The sequence below is a fragment of the Apis dorsata genome, unplaced genomic scaffold, assembly GCF_000469605.1.
Source record: "Apis dorsata unplaced genomic scaffold, Apis dorsata 1.3 scaffold_376, whole genome shotgun sequence".
Classification (NCBI taxonomy): Eukaryota; Metazoa; Arthropoda; class Insecta; order Hymenoptera; family Apidae; genus Apis; species Apis dorsata.
Window position 1 is genome coordinate 576,120 of NW_006263639.1, and position 23,488 is coordinate 599,607.

Genomic DNA, 23,488 nt, shown 5'->3' on the forward strand with positions numbered 1-23,488 from the left:
AACTATAATATCCCTAATATATCCCGTCCCTCTCCCATTGCCGAGATTCAAAAGTCTAGCCGTTTATTTTCCGTCACGGCGGAATCATCTTTAAAATTAGAGATCTCTTATTTTAAAGTTATCCTGGATTCGATCCACGTGATGTAATTTGATGGATGGTATCGTGTCTTCATATTCGAGAATACTTTGAATTTTGAAATGTCTCCAAATATTTGATAAAATCCTTTGTATTTCTTATTTCTATTTTTTGATAAGTAAATTCTTATCTCTTTCCTATTAATTTAATCAAATATATATATCACTTATATATATATATTTTATAATTTTATCCTAATTTTATTGAAGAGAACGATTTTTAGAGAATATTATCCGACTTTTTGCGAACACATCGTTTCAAAGTCGAGGCAGAATTTTCAGATTCAAGCATAGTTCTCGGTAATAACCTTCCATCAATTTTCCAATATCCTTGTCCACGAGAGTCTAATGGATTCTCTCCCCCACAAAACCCTTCAGTTTTCCTCAACCTTTGTAAACTCATTAACGCCCTCTTTCTCTCTGAATTCCTCGAGATACACTTCCTTCCTTCTCTTCTCTTCTCCCTTCACACGCTTAATACAAACTTTTCAAATTTCTCTTGTCTGTCCGTCCGTGCGTCCGTCCGTGCGTTCTGTCCGTTTGCGCGTGCGCGTGTGCAAGCGTGCGTGTGTATCTGTGTCTGTTTGTCTGGTTGTTACGTTATGCGTGCGATGAGGGAATAACTAAAAAAAAAAAAGGGGGGGGAGGAGGGAAAGAAAAAGGAAAAAAAGCAAAAAAAGAAAAACGAAAGAAAAAAAAAAGAGAAAAATGAATAAAAGTAAAGAAAAAAAAGAAAAACAAAAAGAAAGACAAGAATTATTCGCCACGAGAGAGAATGATGAGGATGAAATGTAATAAATAAATAATAATGGAACGTGAGAGTGGCGTAAGGAGTTCTGGAAGATCTTACGAGATCTCTCAGAGGGCGAGCGACTAAAGAGAGTTACTTTTGTTTTCGTTCCGGCCTACATCAGGGAGTCTGGGGAGAATATCGAGTTTATGAAGGTGAGAAGACGAATGTGGAATCTCTTAGATACAGTATACGGCGCGTATTTACATTTCTTCTCCCGTTCGCACAGAGGCAGGAACAGAAGAGGAGCGACCTAGACGAACAGCTCAAGGAATACATTGCAGAATGGCGGAAGCAGAGGGCAAAGGAGGAGGAGGAATTGAAGAGATTGAAGGTTCGTGTTCGTGTAAACCTTTCACGAATCCTTTCTCTCGTTGCGTCATTTTCCGTTTTTTTTTTCTTTTTTTAATATTTTTTAATATTCTATTCGTATCGGCACGGATCCATCCGATTTCGATATTCCAATATTCCCCCGATCTCTCCTTCTCACGTACGTTCGCAGGAGAAGCAAGCGAAGCGCAAGATCACTCGCGCGGACGAGGAGAAAAGATTGGCTCAGAAAAAGAAGGAGGAGGAAGAGCGTCGCCAGCGTGAAATCGGTAAGTTCGTTTCATCCCCATCTGCTTGCTTCTTTTTTTTATCGATTTTCGAGAGAGGTCACCTCCTTGATGTTTCTCTTTCCTTTCTTACAGAGGAGAAGAAGCAACGTGATATGGAGGAAAAGAGAAAGTACGTTTGCCATAGCCAACCTTATCTATCTCGGATATATAAATAAGATAAGCAACATTTGAAATATAAAAAAAAAAACCGATCTTTTTATCCAGGCGTCTCGAAGAATCAGAAAAGAAACGCCAGGCAATGATGCAGGCGATGAAAGAACAAGCGAGCAAGAAGGGTCCTAACTTTACCATCACTAGGAAAGATTTAGCGGTTCGTATCCATAACACGGATTAAACACGGATCCTGTGCACAGGCCAACCGTTATTAATGCGTTTATCCCGTTGGATATAGGGTAACCTTACGTCGGCGCAACTGGAGCGCAACAAGACGAAAGAGCAGCTCGAGGAGGAGAAGAAAATCTCGCTGAGTATTCGCATCAAACCGTTGGAAATCGATGGTTTCTCAATCGAGAAGCTCCGGTCCAAGGCTAACGAGCTCTGGGACACCATAGTCAAGCTGGAGACCGAGAAGTACGATCTTGAAGAGCGGCAAAAGCGCCAGGACTATGACGTGAGTAAGAAAAAAAGAAGTAAAAGAAAAAAAAGGCATAGAGACACTCGTAGAAGATTCGTATTTAGAGTAAGAATATTGTAAGAATTGGGATGTAATTGGACGTTCTCTCAAACGTAGCTTAAAGAATTAAAGGAACGTCAGAAGCAACAATTGAGGCACAAGGCTTTGAAGAAAGGTCTTGATCCCGAAGCTCTCACCGGCAAGTATCCTGTAAGTAAGGATGGATAAATAAAAAAGACGTTGAAGTGGGGAATCTATCTAAAGTTAAGCGATACAAATTATTCTCTTTATGCAGCCCAAGATCCAAGTCGCCTCCAAATACGAACGTCGAGTGGATACCAGGTCTTATGACGATAAGAAGAAGCTCTTCGAGGGTGTAAGTATATTTTCCATAGATTCGATCGTCGCTGATTCTTCGAATATATAAATTGCCCCGATTAAATATATCCGTGAAATGATTCTGATTGGAAATCTCAGGGTATGATTGAAAAAAAAGTGGAGACTACTATTAGTATTATTCAAAAAATGTAAAATTAAAACGACGAACAATTTTTGTTGATAACAAGATGATTAATCGGAAAGAGGGATATTAAAGAGGACAAAGAAAAAGCGACACGGTCCGTTTGAGAGAAATAGTCGTAGAAATATAATAAACGAAAAAAAAAAAGAAAAAAAAGTGATCAGTGAAAAATGTCGATTGAATCGCAGGGCTATGACACGCTCCTAGCGGAAATCAACGAGAAACTGTGGAAACAGAAAACAGAACAGTTCATGAAGCGTACCAAAAGTGAGTCCTATCGACCTCTCTCTCTCTCTCTCTCTCTCTGTGTAAATCATCCCCCTTTGCTTGCGTTGTTGGTTGAACCCCTTTAGCCCCCCCCCTGTGCTCTAGGATCGTTTTTCTAATTCATGTTGGAATTTAATAGTAGATAGACAGAGCACAGAGATCGTTGGAAATGTTGTTATTGCTCGTTGTTGTTTCATTTCATAAAGTAAAATGTTCCCATATCCCCCTACATCGATCGTAATTCATCGCATCCCCCCATAATTTATTGTTGAATCAAGCATGAACACGGTGGTCACGAAGTTTATGTCACAAAATGTAAACGAATTTGTTACGAATTTTATGCCCTTATTTTACTATAGAAGAATTTTTGCTTATAAATTTTTTTATTCGGGAACAAAGTACACGAGAATTTAATTTAATTTTTTTATTTTATTATTTATTTTTTATCTCTGCAACGAAATACATACATAGAAATTGAATATATACATCAATAATGATTAAAAACCTTCTTACACCGACATATTTTCTATCATAGAGAGAACATATTTTGACATTTCACAGTTAAATGTCTAATCTGATGTGTGCAATGTAAAGGAATGTGTAAGCCGATGGCTGGTTATTATCTTTTAGCATTAGGAACAAACTTGTTTAACCTAGGTAACGTTACTAAAGGTTAATTTGTTCTGCAACTTGTCAAGCCCCGAATTCAAGCTAAGGAGAGACTTATACATCAATATTTTGAAAACCAAGGAGAACAAGTGCCTCCCGTGTGACGATGTATCCTAGCATGCCATTTTGTCCGTTAATGTTTCAGGGTCTGACCGAACAGCAGAAGGAGTTCATAGAGAAGCAATGGGCTCAACAGAAGGAGCAATTCCTTGGTCGCCAGAAGAGTATGTATGGTAGCTTCACTTTCGAGCAAACGTGACACGTTGTTTCTTATAAATATTTCACATTCTTTTTTTAAAGAAAAATCTTAAGAATAAAATACAACGAAGGAAAAATTATTGATTTATAATAATTGAAAGAAAAGATATTGCATGTGGTTTTGAAAATGTGTGTAGATATGATGATGTTCAAAATATATAAAAAGTATTATGACTTGTATTGAATGCAAGGGATGAAACTCCAAAAATGTAAAAGCATTTTATTATTTTATCATTTTATTTCTCATCCGTTTATTATTTTACGTATCATTGTGTGCATTTGCTCGAACAATGGCTCTTAAAAGTTGATTAACACTTTGTAAAAACTAGGACAATCTGCAATGGCCACAAAATGAAGTATGTTTTGTTAAAGTCGAAGAATCTTGTTCGATGAAAAGCGAAAAAAAACTTTTAGAAAATACACGTCTGTATTTAATTTAATTTTCCGTTTATTTATTTATTTTTTTTCGTAAAAATATCTTTATTTTATTGCTTTTCGTTCTTTATCTTACATGTCTTACATGTAATATCTTGATAAATATATTAATTTCCAACGAATCTTCGCTATCATCGTTCGAGATGTTTTCATTATACAAATTGAGCATTATCGATTATTTAAAATATATTTCGTTTTTTCCCCTAAATAGCGAAATTGCCGAAGTGGTTCGGCGAGAGGCCAGGCAAGAAGCCAGGAGATCCCGAATCACCCGAAGGCGAAGAAGACGTGAAGGCTGCGGCTGAAGACGAAGAGCTGGAAGAGCCACAATTCGAGGAAGAAGAAGAGGAGGAAGAGGAGGAGGAGGAGGAAGAGGAAGAGGAAGGCGAGAAGAAGGAGGGAGAGGGCGAAGGTGAAGAGGAGGAGGAGGAGGAAGAGGAAGAAGAAGAGGAGGAAGAAGAGGAGGAGGAAGAGGAGGAAGAAGAGGAAGAATAAATGTCTCTTCTAAAAAATCCTAAAAACCACAAATCGAATCGATCATTGAGAAATATCGAAACATCCTATGAAGAACCATCGAATTCATATATAGTCGTGGCGGCAGTAGAGGCGAACAATGGCGGACCATTTTTCCAGAATCTTGTTATTATAGATGGCTTTTATGAGACAGAGGGAAAAAAGGGACAAGAAGGTGAACGTCTGTAACGTTATATTTTTCCACGAAGAAATCCATTCTATAATGGCGAGAATTCCGGCGAGATAAAACATGCCATTATTATTTCTCAACTGTTCTACCACTTCTACTTCTATTATTATTATTCTACTACTTCTATTGCGCTATTACAATTATTATTATATTGTACAAAAATACACGCACACACATTATTAAAATAAAAAAAAAAAAAGATTTATCGTATAAGACTTCCGTAAGGAATCTTCCCCCTATCCCACGAAGAGATTTGTTACGCATACTTGTAATCAAGATTGTAAATTAAAAAGGCTATGGAAAAAAATATTCCGAATCTAAACTTCAATAATGTTTTTATTATTTAATTCGAAATTAACAAAGCTGATCTTTTATTGGCATAAATTTTATTAGCAATAAATTCGGAAATCACGAGAAAATAGGAGAATATACAATCTGATTAATGGAAGGAAAAGAATTTCCTCTCTAAAGTTCCTACTTTATCGTAAGAGTTATAAAATAGTTATAAAACTTTCGGCAATGCCTTTGTATTATACTAACATCACCTTATCTATCTCGTAATAAAAAGATATGGATAAAATTATTCATAACAATTATTATAGTAACACTTTTCTTTCATCTCGATATTTTTTCAACGTCTATATCTATCCTTTTCTTCTTTAAATATTTATCTATTACGAGTACAATGCACTTAGTAAACATAAATGATATCTATACACTGCCGATCACGTTATTTCTGTATGACAATGCTCCTAACGTATTGTTTTACTAATTAAAAACATATCGATATAGTCAAATTTATTAATAACGAAATAAAAATACTTTAATCGATTTATAATCCTTTCGTAAATATCCGGCGATTGCCATGACATTTCGGATTCGCGCCAAAACTTATGTATAAACAGGTACGAAACGTTGAAGTGTTGCCAACAAACACTCCTCCTTAAAATAAGCAATACGGAATCTGCGTGTAATGATAGTTGTCGTGAGAATTTTAGTACCTCAGAAAGTTTGATTTTCAAAACAAATTTTTTAATATGTGAGAACTTAATTCGATAAAAATACTATATAATTGCTTATATAAAATTGTTTATATTTAACAGTGTCGATATAATTATACGTATATAATTTCTTATAATATATAATTGATACAAGATTTAAAAACATTCTAAAAATGGATTGTTTCGGATACTTATTTTAAGGTAATTTCCTGTTTTGTTTTATTATTTAGTTGTGTAAAAAATATTTTTATTTGTAAATGAATTTTTCAAGATTAATAATTATAATAATCCTTTTGATATGATTAAATGAATATAAATTATAGAGTTTAAAAACAATACTTTTATAAATATATATTCATTGAAATATGTTTTTGTTAATATTATTTATAATTAATAAATTTATTGATTTTGTTGCATGGATATTATTATGCATGTATTTATTTATTCAACAAACACTATTATATACATATAATAGAACAATGCAATTATTAAGCTGTAAAATTAAAAAATTTCATTAATCAAAAAGAAATCATGCAAATTTACATGTTAGGGCTATAGTTCATTAAAATTCAAGGCAGACTTTAGTGACGGAACAATGACGCAAAAATAAGAACGAACGAGAAGCTGTTTTCTGTTTCTGTTCTTCTCACATGCATACTTCCGTTTGTATTTTCTATCTTTCTTTTTCACTCTCATTCATCCTTTTCTGGTTAGCTAAACCGGTAGTGATGGGAATAACATAACTTTATACATTTTCAAACAAATCATTGTTATATTACAAGATTGATACTTTAAATTGTTTATTATATACTCACAATTTTATATATTTTTATATTTATTATAATTTTAAAATCATTATTATACATTAACAAAATCACAATCTTAATAATCTACAACTGTTCCACCTGGTGGACGGGAGAGTATTACTTCTGTCGCTATTGGTCGCAACTATTTATAATGGTAACCGTTGGCTCCAGTCTCATTTCTTCTTTCCTTTACGCTCATTCTTTCTCTGTGTCTGACCGTCGTTTCTCTTTCTCTCTGTCTCTTCTTCTCTGTCTCTTTCAGTCTGCAGAGTGGACGTTCTTAAGCGTCGTTAATAGTGTCTCCAAGCATTCGTCCGAGCCAGACTGCGCTGTCCCTCCTCTCCTACCTGAGAAGACCAAAATAGAGCAACGATACGATCGACACTACCGACGCCGCAACCGTGTTGTGATCGAACAATAAACAATAACACAACGACGCGTGTTACGGGATAGCGACTACCGCGACCTGTTGCCGGCTGCCAAAAAGATCCCGCTGGATGTCGCGCCGATGTCGGTGAGATCGTGAAATGTTCGTTTCGAAGTCTTCCACGGCGGGAACGAGGAATTGTGTGTCATGGCGGTGATCGTTGTACAGAACGGTCACGTTCGTATACACATGGCTACGATGTTGGCTATCAAGGAGAAAAAGAGAGGAAGAATGAGAAGCTGACTACGAAGCAGCTTGACCACGAGGGAATTACTCTCGATGAGGTAAGAATAAAATAATACTTATTGCGCGAACTCGATTTTTTTCGATGAACAAGTGACAGTTACTTGACGTTGAACACAATTTTTATCTTTGTTGTTGTCTGCACCACGTTCGACGAGTGTTTGAAGATTCGTTTCGTAAACTCAGAAACCGACGCCTCGTGCGAGACTCGGAACTCGACGGAAATTGACGATTCCTGTCGAGTAACTACCGAGGCCGGCTTCGTCGTGGTTCGTGTTAATTCGCGATTTCCCGATAACGAGAACACGCGATAAGAACGATTATGAAATCGGGCATACTGAAATGTGAGAATAATTGGTAGCGTGATGTGGATAGTATAAAAGAATAAGTAGTATAAAAGAATAATATATCTAAGATTTTTTTATTTCTATTGTAATATGAACTTTAATTTGAATGTTCAGAGCGTGAAAATTATAATGCACGTTGTTGATTGATGACTTTTTATCATTTTTAAAAATGTAAAGATTTCTTTAATATAATGTTTTTTGATGATAAATATCACAAACAGGTTTAAAACTTAATACATTATAAATATGAAGTAAAGTGAAGTTAGGCATTATGACCCTGACTTTATCTTTACATTCACTTTTCACTTTTATAATGTCAAGCGAATACGTGTATAGAAATAGTTATCATATAAACAATTATTTTTTTTTATTCAATATTTTTTAGCATTTGATACATATAAAAAGAAATAATATTATTTCTAAATTTTCTATAGCAATATTGTTGATTTAATAATTGAATATCATGGAATTTATTTATGTTATGAATTAATTAGATTAATTAAAATATAGAGATTTGTTTTTTTTATATATATAATTTTATATATATAATTTATTTTTAATAAATAGAAAATGAATTAATGTTATAAAATAAATTATAAATAGAATCAGTTTTAGATATTTAGATATTTATTGCATTTTAATTTATTATATAATTTTATAGAAAATTTTTATCGAAATTAATAATTATTACCGAGATTTTAGTTAATTTTAGTTTTAAAATTAATTAAAATTATCATGATACATATATAATTCTTTTACAAATAACATATTTGTCAAATATATATTACCTCATATATTAAAGAAGTTAATAATAATAAGAGACAGAAACCGTTATTGTCACATTTTTATTTTAAGCAATTATTTTAACTTTAAAATCATTTAAATAAATTTCAATTTCAATTTCAATTTCATTATCAGTAATTAGTATAAATTTTATTATCTGTAATCGGAAGTTAACATCAAAATAAATTATTTTGATTAATAAAATATATGATAATATTGATTTTAAAATAGTACGTTAAATAAAAATTTTAATTTTATATCAAAGAAATTATTATTTATATTACATTAAGTTAAAAAATTAAATTTTTTTTTATTTATGAAAACTTTATTTATGAAATATAATTTTAATTAATTTTTACATATGCTATGATATTTCTAAATAAAATTTTTTTGATATTTCTTTTGTGGATTTTGTTTCTTCTCTGAACGTTTTTATTCGTATTATATTTTTTTCTTTACTAAATATTTCTTCTGCGAACTACATGAATTTGTATCAAAGCTTGTGTTATTCTGCCTTTTCAATTGAGGTTGAGATGGAAGCTTTTATCATAGATTATTCTTTACAATACTCTTATATTCTCAATTTTCGTATTCGGTCTCTTTGTATTCTTCGTTCCTTCATATTATTTCATTCTCAAAACTTTTTAATCTCTAAAAGAGCATAATAAAAATTGATAGAGCTTTTTAAATAAAATTTCGCAATCAATTTTTAATATAGTGCATATTTTTGATTTTTCTTATTAATTATTTGTTATATTTTATAATAAAATTAATTCTTCGATTCCAGTAAAAATTTACATCTAATAATTATATACCTATAAATATATATATTAATTCTATTAGAATATTAAAAGAAATATTATACATAATTCATGTAACTATTTTTTAGATTAAAATATTATAGATAAGATCATATCATAAATATTAAATATTAATATTTTATTAAATTTAGAGAATAAAATTGAAACAAAAAATAAGAGATTAGTATAATCACAGCATAAAGAAATTAAATTTAATAAGAATTTATAAATAACTTATGACTGATGAAACGATTGATTTATCATCATGGTGTGCGGAAATATGTGTGTAACTAGCACTTACGTCGACAAGCGGGGGATTAAACGCTCGTAGTGCGTTGTACCATTACACAATTGCAATAATTCGAGATTACCCACGATGGTCCATATAGGTTGCAGATTGTTGCGTAATAATGCATAAGAGCCGTGAATACGTATTTCCTGTTACTGCGCGTTTGTGCGTTAACAAAGGATGGCTAGTATCTAGAATGCAACTGATCTGTTCCAACAGTGAACCAGTTAATACATATATCGTGTGTTTCAGAAACGAACGATTCTATGTATAAACAAAATAATTTAATTTTAAAATATGTTCATTAATAAAATTAAATAAATAATTTTGAAAGCATTAAATGTATGTAAATACATTCAAAATAATATTATTAAATAGTTCACTTTCTGCTTTCGAGGAGAAAATTTTGTTAGAGATATAAATATAAATCAATTAAGTTTTGGAACAGGATTATTTTAATGGAATATTTTAATAATTCCTAGATTGGTAAGATTCGGTAAATAATATTTTGCATAATATTCTTTTATATTTACTTTTAATGAGAATATAAGACTCTATATATGGAAAATAATATCTGATACTACGATTTACACAATTTTATTATTACTGTATTTCGTTCGAAATCAAAATTACGAACACATACATATAAATAAATAGATATATATTTATTCGTACATATCATTACAATTTACACGAAAATCTGTTCTTGTCACAATCAATTAATCGCTGTTAATCCATCGTTCTCGCTCGTTATCTACGATTAAAATACGATTTTATCTGTCTCATATGAATATCCGGTGAAATACGATACTTTTCATGTTATTGATTATAGAAAATGAGACTGATGGGATTAGATGACTGTTGTTTTCTACGCAGGAAATTAAACAAGAATGCGTCGGTTGAAACATCTGAAGCCGCTTAAGCGATGCTTCGTTACGTCTTTACAATAGCTATGATTCAGACTGTGTCAGAGGAATGTATGAAAGCCAAAGTCAGCGAGGTGAATCCGTGTAAGCAACATATGCGTTGTCGTATATCATATGCGTTAATAGTAAAATGAATAGCGTTCTTTTAATTAGATTTTTATTTCTTTATACACATGTATATGTTCAACGCGAAATTAGCTTTTCTTCTAAATAAAAAATAAGAAAAAAAAAGAAAAGAGAATTTGATTTCTATTCTTTTCTTCTTCATTTACGATATTTCATTGATTATCATATAATATTAGCGAAATAACTACAATTATAAGGATTTATAAATTTTTACGTAAATTAATTTAAATCAATTTAATGTATTATAAATTCTTCGAAAATCTCATCGATTTGCTTAATTGGATTAACATTTAGATTATAGTTAATATCTTGTGTAATCCGTATAAAAAGATCCGTATAATTTGTACAAATATTATACTGATAATCGATTCAATTATCTGTTTATCTGTGCCTTATTAATTAAATTGAAAAATTTAACTATAATCTAAATTTTCATTCTTAATTGAGAGTGTTTAAAATTATTTTATGGAATTATAGAATTGTTTTATTCATCAATATTTACTATTTAAATGATATTTAAATATTTAGAAATAAGAGATTTTTAGATACTATTAGACATACTATTATTATATTAATTATTATTTAGATGTTTAAATTATAAATATTAGATATCATATCATCTATGAATCGTATTATAATTTTAAGATTTATTAAAATTACTTTAATCGACAAACCATTTAACAAGAAATTATACTAACTTTTGTATTATATAAAACTATTTTAATTTCTTAAAGTTTTTTGTTAACGTCATCGTCAGTCATATGTACATACATATATACATATATATATTGAGAGTGATAGATCAATCAATACTGTTCGATCGGTAAATGTTCCTCGTTGCAAATTAACTTTTAGATCCGAAAATTAGCATGACTTAGATCTAAGTGAATCGATGGAATTTTAAAGCAAATCAGAATTAATCTTGATTGATTTTATTCAACTTTTAATGAGTTTATGTTGTTTTAATTGAAATTAATCAAATCAATGAAACTATATATTTTATTTCGTTTCACTTCATTTGCTATTTTATTATTTTTTTTTTTTATTAATTAAAAGTAGTCAGTTTCGAGTGCATTATTAGGGATCATTTTTGATAAATTGGCATCGTTTCAATTTTTTCAAATGACTAAATTAACATTGCTATATATCTTTGAGGAGAAATATAGTTTTAAAAAATTTGACAAATATTGAATTATTTATAATTTTACATAATTCATTTAGAGGATTTAAAAATTTGATCGTTAATCTAATTTGATTATCAAAATTATTTTATCATTTTATATTATTTTACTATTTAAAAATATAAATTGCAATACAATTCAAAGATTTTATTGAAAGAACATATATTTCATGTTAATCACATTATTAGATCAATAATACAGGATTTGATTGAATAATATTCAAAAAGGCATTCTTTATGGGAAGAAAAGAAATAGAATAAAATTTTTTCGTTTTTTAGAAAATCGAGTTTGAATATTTTTTGATTACAAATAAAATTGACTGATTTTTAATTGCATAAATGAATTATCGATTAATCGAATTAATCGAAACGAATTATCGAAGATTATTTTAAACAAACAACAAATAGAATTAATTTTATTTCGTTTAAAAATTAATTTTCGAAAATGCGAATTTTTCTACATTTTATTTATTTTCACGTAAAATAATCTCTTATCGATAATTCATTCATATCTAATCGAAAATTAGCCAATTTCATTTGTGGACTAAACATTTTTAAAACATTTTTGATTTTTTCGAAAGTCTTTTAAAAACGAACAAATTTTATTCTATTTCTTTTTTAGTTTTTTTTATAAATAATCATTCTGTGTCCACTTGTATATTATTTTTGAATTTTATTAGATTATTTATTAGATTCTATTCTACTACTATATTTTCTGAATAAATTTGCACTATTTAGCCATTGATTAATTATGCAAACGATCGATCGAAGATGCAAAAATTCCTTATATATCACGTACATCGGTGAAAGCAATCCAATATTTTTGTTTATTATTATATAATATTAGCCAAATGTAAGTTTCTATATCATTTTCAAACAATTATTCGTTTTTACTAGCAGCAATTTTCAATGTGGTGCATCGTGTGATAAGATAAAGACTCGAGCCTTCTCTATTTGTGGTAGTGAAATGCAATTGCGATAACGATACCGGCTCTTTTATGTATAACGTGCCACTTTTGCAGCTAGACGTAATCATTTAGAAATACACAAGCTTTAACGGTTTACGGACGGAAATGAAAGCGAGATTACGCAGTTGTTGCTGTGCTATTTCTGCAAAATTACCTTTCGTAACTGTGTCCCGTAGTCTTTTGTTATTACTAACTTTTCGTATGTTAAGTGTCGACATTTTCTTCATCAACATTGGTACTGGTTTGATATATGAAAGTTGTTAAGATTCAAGCAGATACGTAAAAAAAGATTTAACTTATATTATTGTTCGAATTCGATTATGTAGTCTCATTATACTGTATAAGTCTAAAAAAGGAATTTAGAATTTCTTGTTTGTCATACGAAAAGAAAAAAAGAAAAATTGTATCAATTATCCATTTTTTTAAACTATAACATGAGTGAATTATTCGATTTTAATCTTCTTTCATGTAATAAATCCCTAACATACAGATATCCGTTTAACGTTCTTTATATGAGCAGGATTAAAATGTCAGTTCGTTTTGAAGAAAGCTCATCTTTCTTAACTAAATCCTCTTCATTTTTCTATTCAATTCAATTTCTTCTTTTTCTTGAATCCTCCTCTTGAATCGCTAATCACCGTATTCTTCTCGAGACGAAAATTTATTGACAATTAATTTGATAAATTCTTCGATTCGTCATGCTTATTTTATAAATAAAATAACGTTTGAACGATATTGAAAATACCGTATTTTAAATTATTAATTAGAAGATTAATAATTTAAACAAGGAGAAATAATTTCTACGTACACGTGATTCAAACTTCTATTTCTTTTAAGATTAAAAATGGCGGACGGTTATTCTTATTATATGCTTCATTCGATTCCCGCGCTTTCCCTCAACTTGGTCGCGTTTCGCTTTTTGTTGTTTCGTCGCTTGTTTCCGTTTTTAACACGTTACCAGGCAGAAAATATGGCGATCTAGAATACTCTTAATGGCATTATAGCATTATACAAAATAGAATTGGGTGCTTGAGGGATTTCAGAAGCCGTAACAGTTAACGATGCCTTGGGCTACTTCGAGTGAGCCAGTCGAGCAAAATTTGATGGTGAGTCCGGATTGGCAACAGCATACACGCCCGTTGGATATATTTTTCTCTGTTCTCGTTCCATCATTGTGGTTCACAGTCGATTCAAGTTATTGCATACGAACGGATTGGTCTTGTCATCGTGATATGTTCGCTTTCTTGTACGAATAATTTCTTCGATCGCGCTCGTTATAGAAGAAGAAGAAGAAGAAGAAGAAAAAAATAAATTAATTAAACGGCGGATATGGCGGACGAGGAGAATAAGGAAGAAACTGATCGAGAGGAGGATAAGGAAGGGTGAGAATAAACGATTTTCTGTTCAACGATCAGAACGCGATTTTGCTTTTTCTTCTTTTCTTTTTTTCTTTCTTCTCAGAGAATTCTCAGAAGTTAGCTACTATACGAGAGTATCTTTCCTGTCTAGAGAAAAGAGTTGTCAATCTCTCATCTGGTATATATATATATGGAATATAATACTTCAAACTTTCAAGAGTAAAAAAGTTATTAGAGAATAATTTTTTTTCAGATTTATCGTGCCATATTTGAAAATGAAACGACTCGTATCGAATAGTGCAACAAGTCTTTTCCTGTTTTCTTTCCTCTTTTCTTGATAAGTCACATCTCTTATTCCCCTTTTTTTCCCCTCTCTTTTTTTCTTTTTCTTATTTTCCACTTTTCAAGGAAGTCGTTAAAAAGATCAAAGAACAATTGCAACGGTTGAGACGGTCGATTATTGTTGGATGTTGAATATTTAGAGCCGGTAATTAAATTTCACCTGGCTAATGTTTCTGAATTTGAATCGAGGGGCGGAGTTTCAGCGATATTCTATTCTTTCACGTCTAAGCCATTTTTAACTTTCTTTTTTTCCTTTTCTTTTTACCAATTCTTTGTACAGATTTTGTATCAAGATATCAAATGCTATTCGACGATTCCATCGCAATTGCATTCGGCCAAGTTTCAGACTGTTCTCTCGCTTCGTTGTTCCTTTTCGTTTACCTCACTTTTTCCTTGAAACCCTCTCATTTATCCTTTTCACATTCTCTTTAACGAACTTCTTCTCCCCAATAGAATTAAAATATGACTCCTTCAAAAGTGTTTAAACGAACTTGAATACGATGCTCCTCGGCCGGGGTGCACTGTTGGGGAGCATTACGTATTTATAATTTAATTCGTTGTGAAGTTCGCTTTTTCGCTCGTTACGTGTTCGCCAAAGGGATCGTTTAAAAACAAAAATAGTTTGTAATACGATTCCGAGAGAAGCTGAAAAGTTTCTTTTCCAAAAGGAGGAAACCTTTCTATGAAAGGTAAATTATTCGATAGGATCTATTGTTTTTAAGGTAATTAGTTTATTACTGTTGATTAACTTTACGATAACTGGGAAAACAAGTTTTAACAAGTCAGGTTATTCAATTCTTTCACAATAGAGGAAAAGAATTAATGGAATATAATACGGAAAAATATTTATTATTTATTTTTTTTTATATTTATAATAAAAAATGAAATGAAACTTGGAATATGATATATTGTTTAATATAATTATATACTTTATTTTAAATTTAAAATTATATATATATATTATACAAATATACAAATATGAATTGAATATATATTTTTATATTAATCTTATTTGTATAATAATTGTTATAATTGTAAATAAAATTTTTGCCTACGATATAATGTAATTATGTAATATCAAAAGTTGGAAAATTTTGAAGAAATTTAGAAGAAGAAGAAAGGCAATATATTAAATGATATCTTATAAAAAGATTTTTTCTTTAACGAATTTTTTTCAGATAAACAATTTATCAAAAAATCATGAGAAAATTTTTATATCAGATATAGATAAATAGATAATTTTACATGAAATAAAATTATTATTTTTACAAATATCACATTCGACATATATTTTGAATAACACATTTTTTTTACATATTAATTGAATATCTAAATTCGTTTGTAGTTGCATAAAAATCTGCAGTCTATTTATTGAATTGAATTTTTGAGACACTAAGAGAATGTCATTCGTTTGCATCATAAGAGAAAATAGACGTTCGAAATAATTGCCTGTTTATAACCAGATTATAAATCGTTTGCGAAACAATGCAATGTAAATCAGGATTTATTAAAAATAAATTTATATTGACAGACGGAAAATTTACATTAAAAATTTACATATTTATATATTTTATTTTTATTATATATTTATATAATTATATATTTTATAATTTTTTAATTATATTAATTTTTTTATTATAATTTATATATTATATAATTATATATTTTTATAAAAATTTATAAAAATATGAAACATATTTTACGATATTTTATCTTAATTCATCTCTTTCAATATTCATTTTATCCACATTGATAAAATGCTTTTTCATATTTTATTTCTTGTTGTATAAAAATTTAAATTATGATATATATTTCAAAATAAAAAAATATGTATATAATATGAATATATATTTTTTGGAGGAGTGAGAATTATCGATGTAAATCACGTATTTTAAAAATTTAAAAAATTTTTTAAAATTTATAAATTAATATTTAACGAAAGATTAATATATTTTTATATTCTTTAGTTTTAATATTATCATTAATTAGTATATTAAAATACAGTAGAATTTCCATTATCTTAATACTAATTATAGAATACAAGATTAATAGAATACAAGATCGTTGTAAAATAAAATCGCAATTTTTAGATAATGAAACACTTGACTTTTTGAATTGATAAATTGAATTATTAAATTTTGAGAAAAATAATATACTTATTTACAATAAAATTAAATCAATGGCATAAAGAATAATTTTTATCATAAAATTTATCTTTTATCAAAAATTTTTTAATATATAAAGAAATGTATACTTTGCAATTAATTTTAATCTTCTATTTTTTAATGCCAATGATTTTATTATATATATTTGCCAATTTTCACACAGCTTTCATTTCTTTATTAATTTAATTTAATTTCTGATTTCGTTTCAACGAGTATGTTATGTGCCCAATGTTTAATTTCAAATTAAATATTATTTTTATTAATATGGAAATACGTATGTTTATATTGTTGTGAAAGATTTGTATAGAGATAATGTGCAATTCGGATAGTAGAATGTTCAGTTAGTAAAATATTCCAGATAATGGAACTTACAATACGGAAATTGTATTACAGCTTACATATAGGATTAAATAAAACAACATGATATTATAGCATTCTACTATCGATTGGATTACTGTAATTCTCAATTTTCCATATACAGGATCTGACTGAATAATATATACAAATGGACTGAATAATATACACATATGCACAAAAAGTAATACGTTAAAAAAATAGAAAAAAAAAAAAAGAAATTAGAATTAGAAAAGTTTTTAGTTCAAAATTTCGAAAAAATTAAATTTGAAAACTTTTTAAGTAATAAATGAAATTGACTAATTTTCTATTGGATATGAGAAAACTATCGAGATTATTCTACATATGAAAAATAAACAAAAAAAATAGAGTAAAATTTTATTATTCAAATTCTTGTTTTTGATATATTGAATATGCGTTGTCAAGAAATTCGTAAATACGATTTCTAAAAATTCGCATTTTCAAAATTATTTTTTAAATAAAATAAAATTAATTTTGCTTATAATTGGGAATTAACCAATTTCACTTATAGTAGAAAAATTTTCAAACTCGATTTTTTCAAAAACGAAACTTCCAACGAAAATATTTTGGCCTATTTTTTTCCCTTATTTTTTTTCATAAGCAATCACTTTCTATGCTCGCTTGTACATGTCATCCTAATCTAAAATTACCTAATATTTACATAAAAATATTAATAAAAAATGATCAATGCTTTTCACTCTCATTAGTACTTTTTTTTTTTATAAAGAAATAAAAACCAATATTTATTGCTACTGGACTATCTTTGATCTTTCTAATCAAATATCCTCTTCTTCGATCTATGTTTTTTCCTCGAGAATTAATTCGAATTCCTCGAAGGAGAATTCTTCGAAATAGCCGGTCAAAAGAATCGTTCGATGGGAAGGCCATCGGAACGAACGTCTTTTTCGCGTTTTTATAAGCAGCAATTTCGATTCTCCCAATCGGCGAATGTGTTCCTTCATTCGCCCCGAGGTGATATCAGCAAGTCCTTGAACGTGTCAAATCGTGCTGACATTGTAAAATGCAAAAATTTCTGGTAGCTCGGGGCGGTGGTGAAAGGAATACGTGGAAATTTATCGCTTCGCTGTAGAGAGAAACGATCTGCGCTTTTCTATGCACATGCTTTGATCGTCCAACATTTTTTATTCATACGTTAAAGCTTAATCGTTCTTCTTCTCGTTCGTTTCCTCGTGTCCCTTTATTCCCGATTTTTTGTTCGAAAAAGTAGTGTATACTATGTGTGTGTGTTTGTTTACGTGTGTACACTCGACGATTATGTTGACCTCGCAACTTTTGCGTTAGATCGCTCGTCGATCTCCTCTTATATATAAATATATATATATATTGTTTCTCTTATCTGTGAAGTGCAAAAACAAGGATTAATATAATAGAATGTCTGGTATTGTTTCGTGGTAATAATACCCGTGCATTTACGAATGGTTACGAAGGTGTTTCAGATGGATTACGTTGATTAGTTATTCGTCTAACTACACGTCAAGGTTGTTATAATACGGGAAATTGTGATTAAAAATAGTTTAATAGGGTACGATACCGTGACATTTATTAATCGTCTTGAAATACGTTCGTATTGTTTTCTAATCACAATGTAGAATTGATTTTGCTAAAAATATAATAGTGGTTGTTACACAATTGAAAGTTTTATTAAATTGTGTAACGATTGTGTGATTATTTTACACAAGATTTTTTATTAAAAAAACTTAGTAGATTGTGCAGCGTATTATTTTTAAATTAAGTGTTATTATGTTAACGATGTAATATATAAATGGATAGAATTTTTTAATCAACTTTTTGAAATTTTTATATATCTATATAGAAAGCAAAAGTTGATTGTAATCTTTCGTATTGATTCGATTCAGAATATTGGTTATCATGATTTCAGTAATTAAAAAGATATTTTAGCAAATAAATTTTTATTAATTTTCAATGAATCTAGCAAAAGAATCAAGTATCAATTTATGTATATATTCATATGCTCGACGATATTCAATATATTCTTTTAACGCCAATTTAAAGTAGCTTTTAAATACCATTTATCATTTGAATACCATTTGAAAATGATTAAGATAATAGAAAGATGTTGTTATGAAAATTATGTTAATCAATATCTATCTTATTAATTATTTCGATTTATAAGAAACCTTGATAATTTTATTATTATTTTTTAATCGTTACGTTATATTCATTAAAAATTCTAAACTTTAAATTTTAATTTTCAATCGTTTGATTTAAATGCGAAAAAATTAATGACAACGAAATGGTTTCTTGTTTCTATGAATAAAGTTTTACATCATACGTTGTATATACGTTGTGTACACTTATTTAAATATCATATACATAAACAAGATACCATTTTATATATTTTTTAAATCAAGAATTATCTTTCAGAATTTTTCTTCTTATTTTTTTTATTTTCTTTCCTTCTAAAACTCCTTATATTCCGTGGAATATTTTAAGATTACCTTGTTTTCTTGGAACAGCCTTGAATAATACTGGTAAGGCAATTAGTGTACACTTATCGGCAAATACTTTCTGAGCATTCTCAATAAGGACTACTACTTCTCTGGTTACGTTATTTAAAAAAGAATTTCATAAGATTTATATGTATTTATGTGTTACTTTTTTTTTTTTTTTTATAAAATTGAAACGTGTAATCAGAATTGAACAAAATAAAATAAAATAACAAATTGAATAAATATATTAATTAAATAAAAATTTCATAATTTGTATGATGTATAATGAAAAAAGAAGAATCATTACTTTTTTATGGATACGTAAGTAAAAATGTGGTCAAAATAAAATAACAAATCGAAAATAAATATTTTTATTTCGATGATAATTTAACTAAATATTTATTCTTTCTTTATACCAATATTTCGTATTCGTTTTTTCGTGAAGATAGAAAATAAAAATTCGTTATGTATTTTAAATATGTTTTTTTATAATAAAAAAGAAAATATTAAAGTTTTCATGAAATATTTTTGAATAATTTTTCTATAATTAGGATCAGGATATGTAGATAAATATGACATTTATACTTGAATAATGATTATGTCTGAAAAGTACTTTATTGCTTTACTAAATTTGTTTTGCACTTCTAACTTAAGATTAGAATTGTAAAACAGTTATACGAATAGAAAAATAGTAATAAAATAAAATTCTTAACGTATTTTATTGTTCGTATTCCTTTTATTTATGTTTCTCTTTTGAAAATTATAAAATTCGAAATATAAATTAATGTTTATAGCATATAATTTTGAAAAAAAAAAGATACTTGCAATTTAAATTATTTGTTCGAAAGTCGAACTACGATTATGACAAATCGTCAGCGGGATTCGATCATCAGTTTCTTACTTCAGTTATTATTGTTAGAATTTACATTTATGTCTTCCATTATACGTGCACACTTATTTTTATATATCCCCGATCAAAATAGAATACTTATGGTAAAAGTTAATTCATAAAAAATTAAAAAAAATTTACAATCTTCAACATATAATTTAATGTCATTTTTATAATTTATTTTGTGTTATCTATATTTCTGAGATGTAAACAAATATTGGAAACAGAATGAATCACAATTAAAGACACCTGATATTTTTGATACTTCTAGAAGAATCTTTCTAACTTGTACAATGTATAAGTAAGTAAATTTTAAATGTTAGAATAATAACAATAGATATTAGCATAACAATTAACATACACAGACATACATACATATATATATATATATGCATATATAACTTCGCTTTTTATCCATTTTACGTATTCAAACTTGTTTCGTTTTGACGTTTCTTAATGCATCTTAGATCAAAATAACTTTTCGAAGTGCATTAATAATTTGAGTAAATGATTGTTAATGTATTCTATATTTGATTATTTCTTTTTTCTCTGATAATGATAATTGATAATTGATGACTAGTTAAACGAAAAAAAAGATGGAAAATTTCATATTAATGAAATATATATTTTATACACATATAAATTTCTATACATCCAATTAAATATTCTTTTCTCTTCTCACGTTAAAATTAAATTATACGATATAGATAACTTTTGATGTATAGATATGTCATTAAGATATCGTAACGAATGGAAAAAGTTCTTTTCTGAAAAGACTTTTTTTATTAAAAGATATTATTAAGGTACGTAATTATTTAGACTTTATTGAGAAACTATGTTTTAATTAACTTCAGCCATTTTCTATTCATATTATTGATATCTTAACGATATTTTAAATATGTCAAAATATCAATTGTTTATAAACAATTATTGCTATTCTTAATATTGTTAACTATTATTATTATTATCAAATTTAAATAAGAAAAAGTAAGAATTATATTTATTTTCAATTGTTGACGATATTTTAATGATATTATTTATCCTATAACCAATATCGATAATCAATTCTACTTCACGCAGGACGATCAAAAAATGCCATGATATCCTAAATATCCTACTCTCAAGACTTCTTTTTATACGATGTATATATATATATATATTTTTATTATTATTAACTTTTCTTTAAAAAAAATTCAAACAAGAATTACTAACGATATTTTAAATATGTCAAAATATCAATTGTTTATAAACAATTATTGCTATTCTCAATATTGTTAACTATTATTATTATTATCAATAATAAATTTAAATAAGAAAAAGTAAGAATTATATTTATTTTCAATTGTTAACGGTATTTTAACGATATTATTTATCCTATAATCAATATCGATAATCAATTCTTCACACGAGCTATTAGAATTACTAATGTTTAATCAAAATTAAAATTAATTCCACATTATAATCTCTCATAATAAAACTAAATTACTAAACGAATATTAAAATCCCGGATTGATTAATTTTCCTTAGAGATTCATAATTTAACAATTGGCGATACATATACGTCCATAACGAATCCCTCTATTCCATACCGGTTTCCACTGTTTATATAGTCTTGTCGAAGGAGAGGGAGAACCAACCGGTGAGAGACGACGACGACGACAACAGGGAAAGAAAGACGAAGACACGTCCATTATAGTGTTCCTCCTGAAGGCTCGAGGCGCAGTATGGCTCGCGGTATCGATTCGTGGACCTCCGGTTAATCGATTCTCTATGCCTCCTTCGACTATCGATCGAAACTTGTGATTCCGGCCAGGGGAAACATAAAAAACATTTATTTTCTGAAACGGTGCGCCCGCTATGTATTATATATTGGTGATCGGGAGTGAAAAGTATCGGTCGAACGAAAACGAACGAGCTATCAACGGGTCCTTTGACTCATTGGAATTTGGTATCCGAGGCGGGAATATTAACGTCGAATCGAGCGTTGAAATGTGTATAGATTGGAATTCTCGAGATTCCCCGAATACCTAGGAAAATATTGATATTGCCATCCTAAACTCGACCGACTTCATCGATCCCCAGATCTCGTTGGAATTCGATTCTTATTCCTGTTACCTGTCAGGTAATTCGAACGTCTCGAAAAACTCGAATTCTCAATTTGGTGATCAGAAAATTTTTCAATTAGTTTATTGTAGTTTATTGTAGAAAATTTGAACGCGAAAGCGTAATATTTATTTGAATATATTGAAAGGGAATGGATATGGATCATTTTCTAATAAGAGATCTTTTTCTAACGAGAGATGTTAAAATAAATTTGTTTTGGTTCTTGTGATCTTAATGATGCGTTGAAACAGTGAAACAGTGAAAATCTAGTAGAGTTGTGATTATTGATTATCGATATTTTATTGATAGTTTTCGATATAATGGATATCGATTGGAGTTGCCAGTTTGTTCTTATTGAAAATTATTAAAGTATGTAAAAAATTGCAAAAAATATAAATAAATTAAAAACTATAATTTATTTAAGCTATTTCTATTTATTGATATTTTAATGATATTTTGAATAAATAGAAATTTTAGTTATCGATATTATTTATTGGTATATCGAATTTCGATATTATTTATCGATTCAGTCAATTTATTTCTGAGTTATTGGATTATTATGATAAAAAGTATTTGAAAGAGATCGGGAGATATTGTTTTCTAAACAAATTTCAACGATTCGACGTTAATATTCCCACCTCGGATACCAAATTACAATAAATAATACGGTTTCAAGATAGATTTATTTTTCTTTATACTTTGTAATGTAGATTTGATGTAGTCTCCCGGTTTTGCATTCTATTCAGATGATATTTCCATAATTTTAGCGAAACACAGAGGATTGTGTGATATCTCTTCTTCCGCGGATTTCTAAAATTTAGATGAAATTCTGCGGGGAACGTGTAACTAGTATTTACGGTTGTTAAAATTAAAAAAAAA

The 23,488-nt window shown here is 28.6% G+C and overlaps 1 protein-coding gene and 1 long non-coding RNA gene across 10 annotated transcripts in view; one reads left to right on the forward strand and one right to left on the reverse strand.

Moving 5' to 3' along the window:
- Positions 1-3,283, reverse strand: part of LOC116186008 — a 13,028-nt gene extending 9,745 nt beyond the window's left edge. Inside the window, exon 1 of the long non-coding RNA XR_004150929.1 lies at positions 2,961-3,283. This is a non-coding gene — a long non-coding RNA (uncharacterized LOC116186008). The remainder of the gene's footprint in view (positions 1-2,960) is intronic.
- The window catches only part of LOC102671276 (troponin T, skeletal muscle), a 17,905-nt gene extending 12,315 nt beyond the window's left edge, over positions 1-5,590 (forward strand). For 6 of the 9 annotated variants that reach the window (XM_006618827.2, XM_031512011.1, XM_031512010.1 and 3 more), the window contains 10 exons: positions 1,050-1,080; positions 1,155-1,259; positions 1,428-1,524; positions 1,618-1,654; positions 1,750-1,855; positions 1,937-2,155; positions 2,276-2,368; positions 2,454-2,534; positions 3,760-3,838; positions 4,519-5,586. In XM_006618827.2, coding sequence (XP_006618890.1) covers positions 1,075-1,080; positions 1,155-1,259; positions 1,428-1,524; positions 1,618-1,654; positions 1,750-1,855; positions 1,937-2,155; positions 2,276-2,368; positions 2,454-2,534; positions 3,760-3,838; positions 4,519-4,802 — 1,107 coding nt within the window. In that variant the 5' untranslated portion in view covers positions 1,050-1,074 and the 3' untranslated portion in view covers positions 4,803-5,586. Of the gene's footprint in view, positions 1-1,049; positions 1,081-1,154; positions 1,260-1,427; positions 1,525-1,617; positions 1,655-1,749; positions 1,856-1,936; positions 2,156-2,275; positions 2,369-2,453; positions 2,535-2,866; positions 2,946-3,759; positions 3,839-4,518 lie in introns of all 9 variants that reach the window. The other 3 variants (XM_031512006.1, XM_031512007.1, XM_031512008.1) reach the window with 3 other exon arrangements.
- Positions 5,591-23,488: the final 17,898 nt, after the last annotated feature.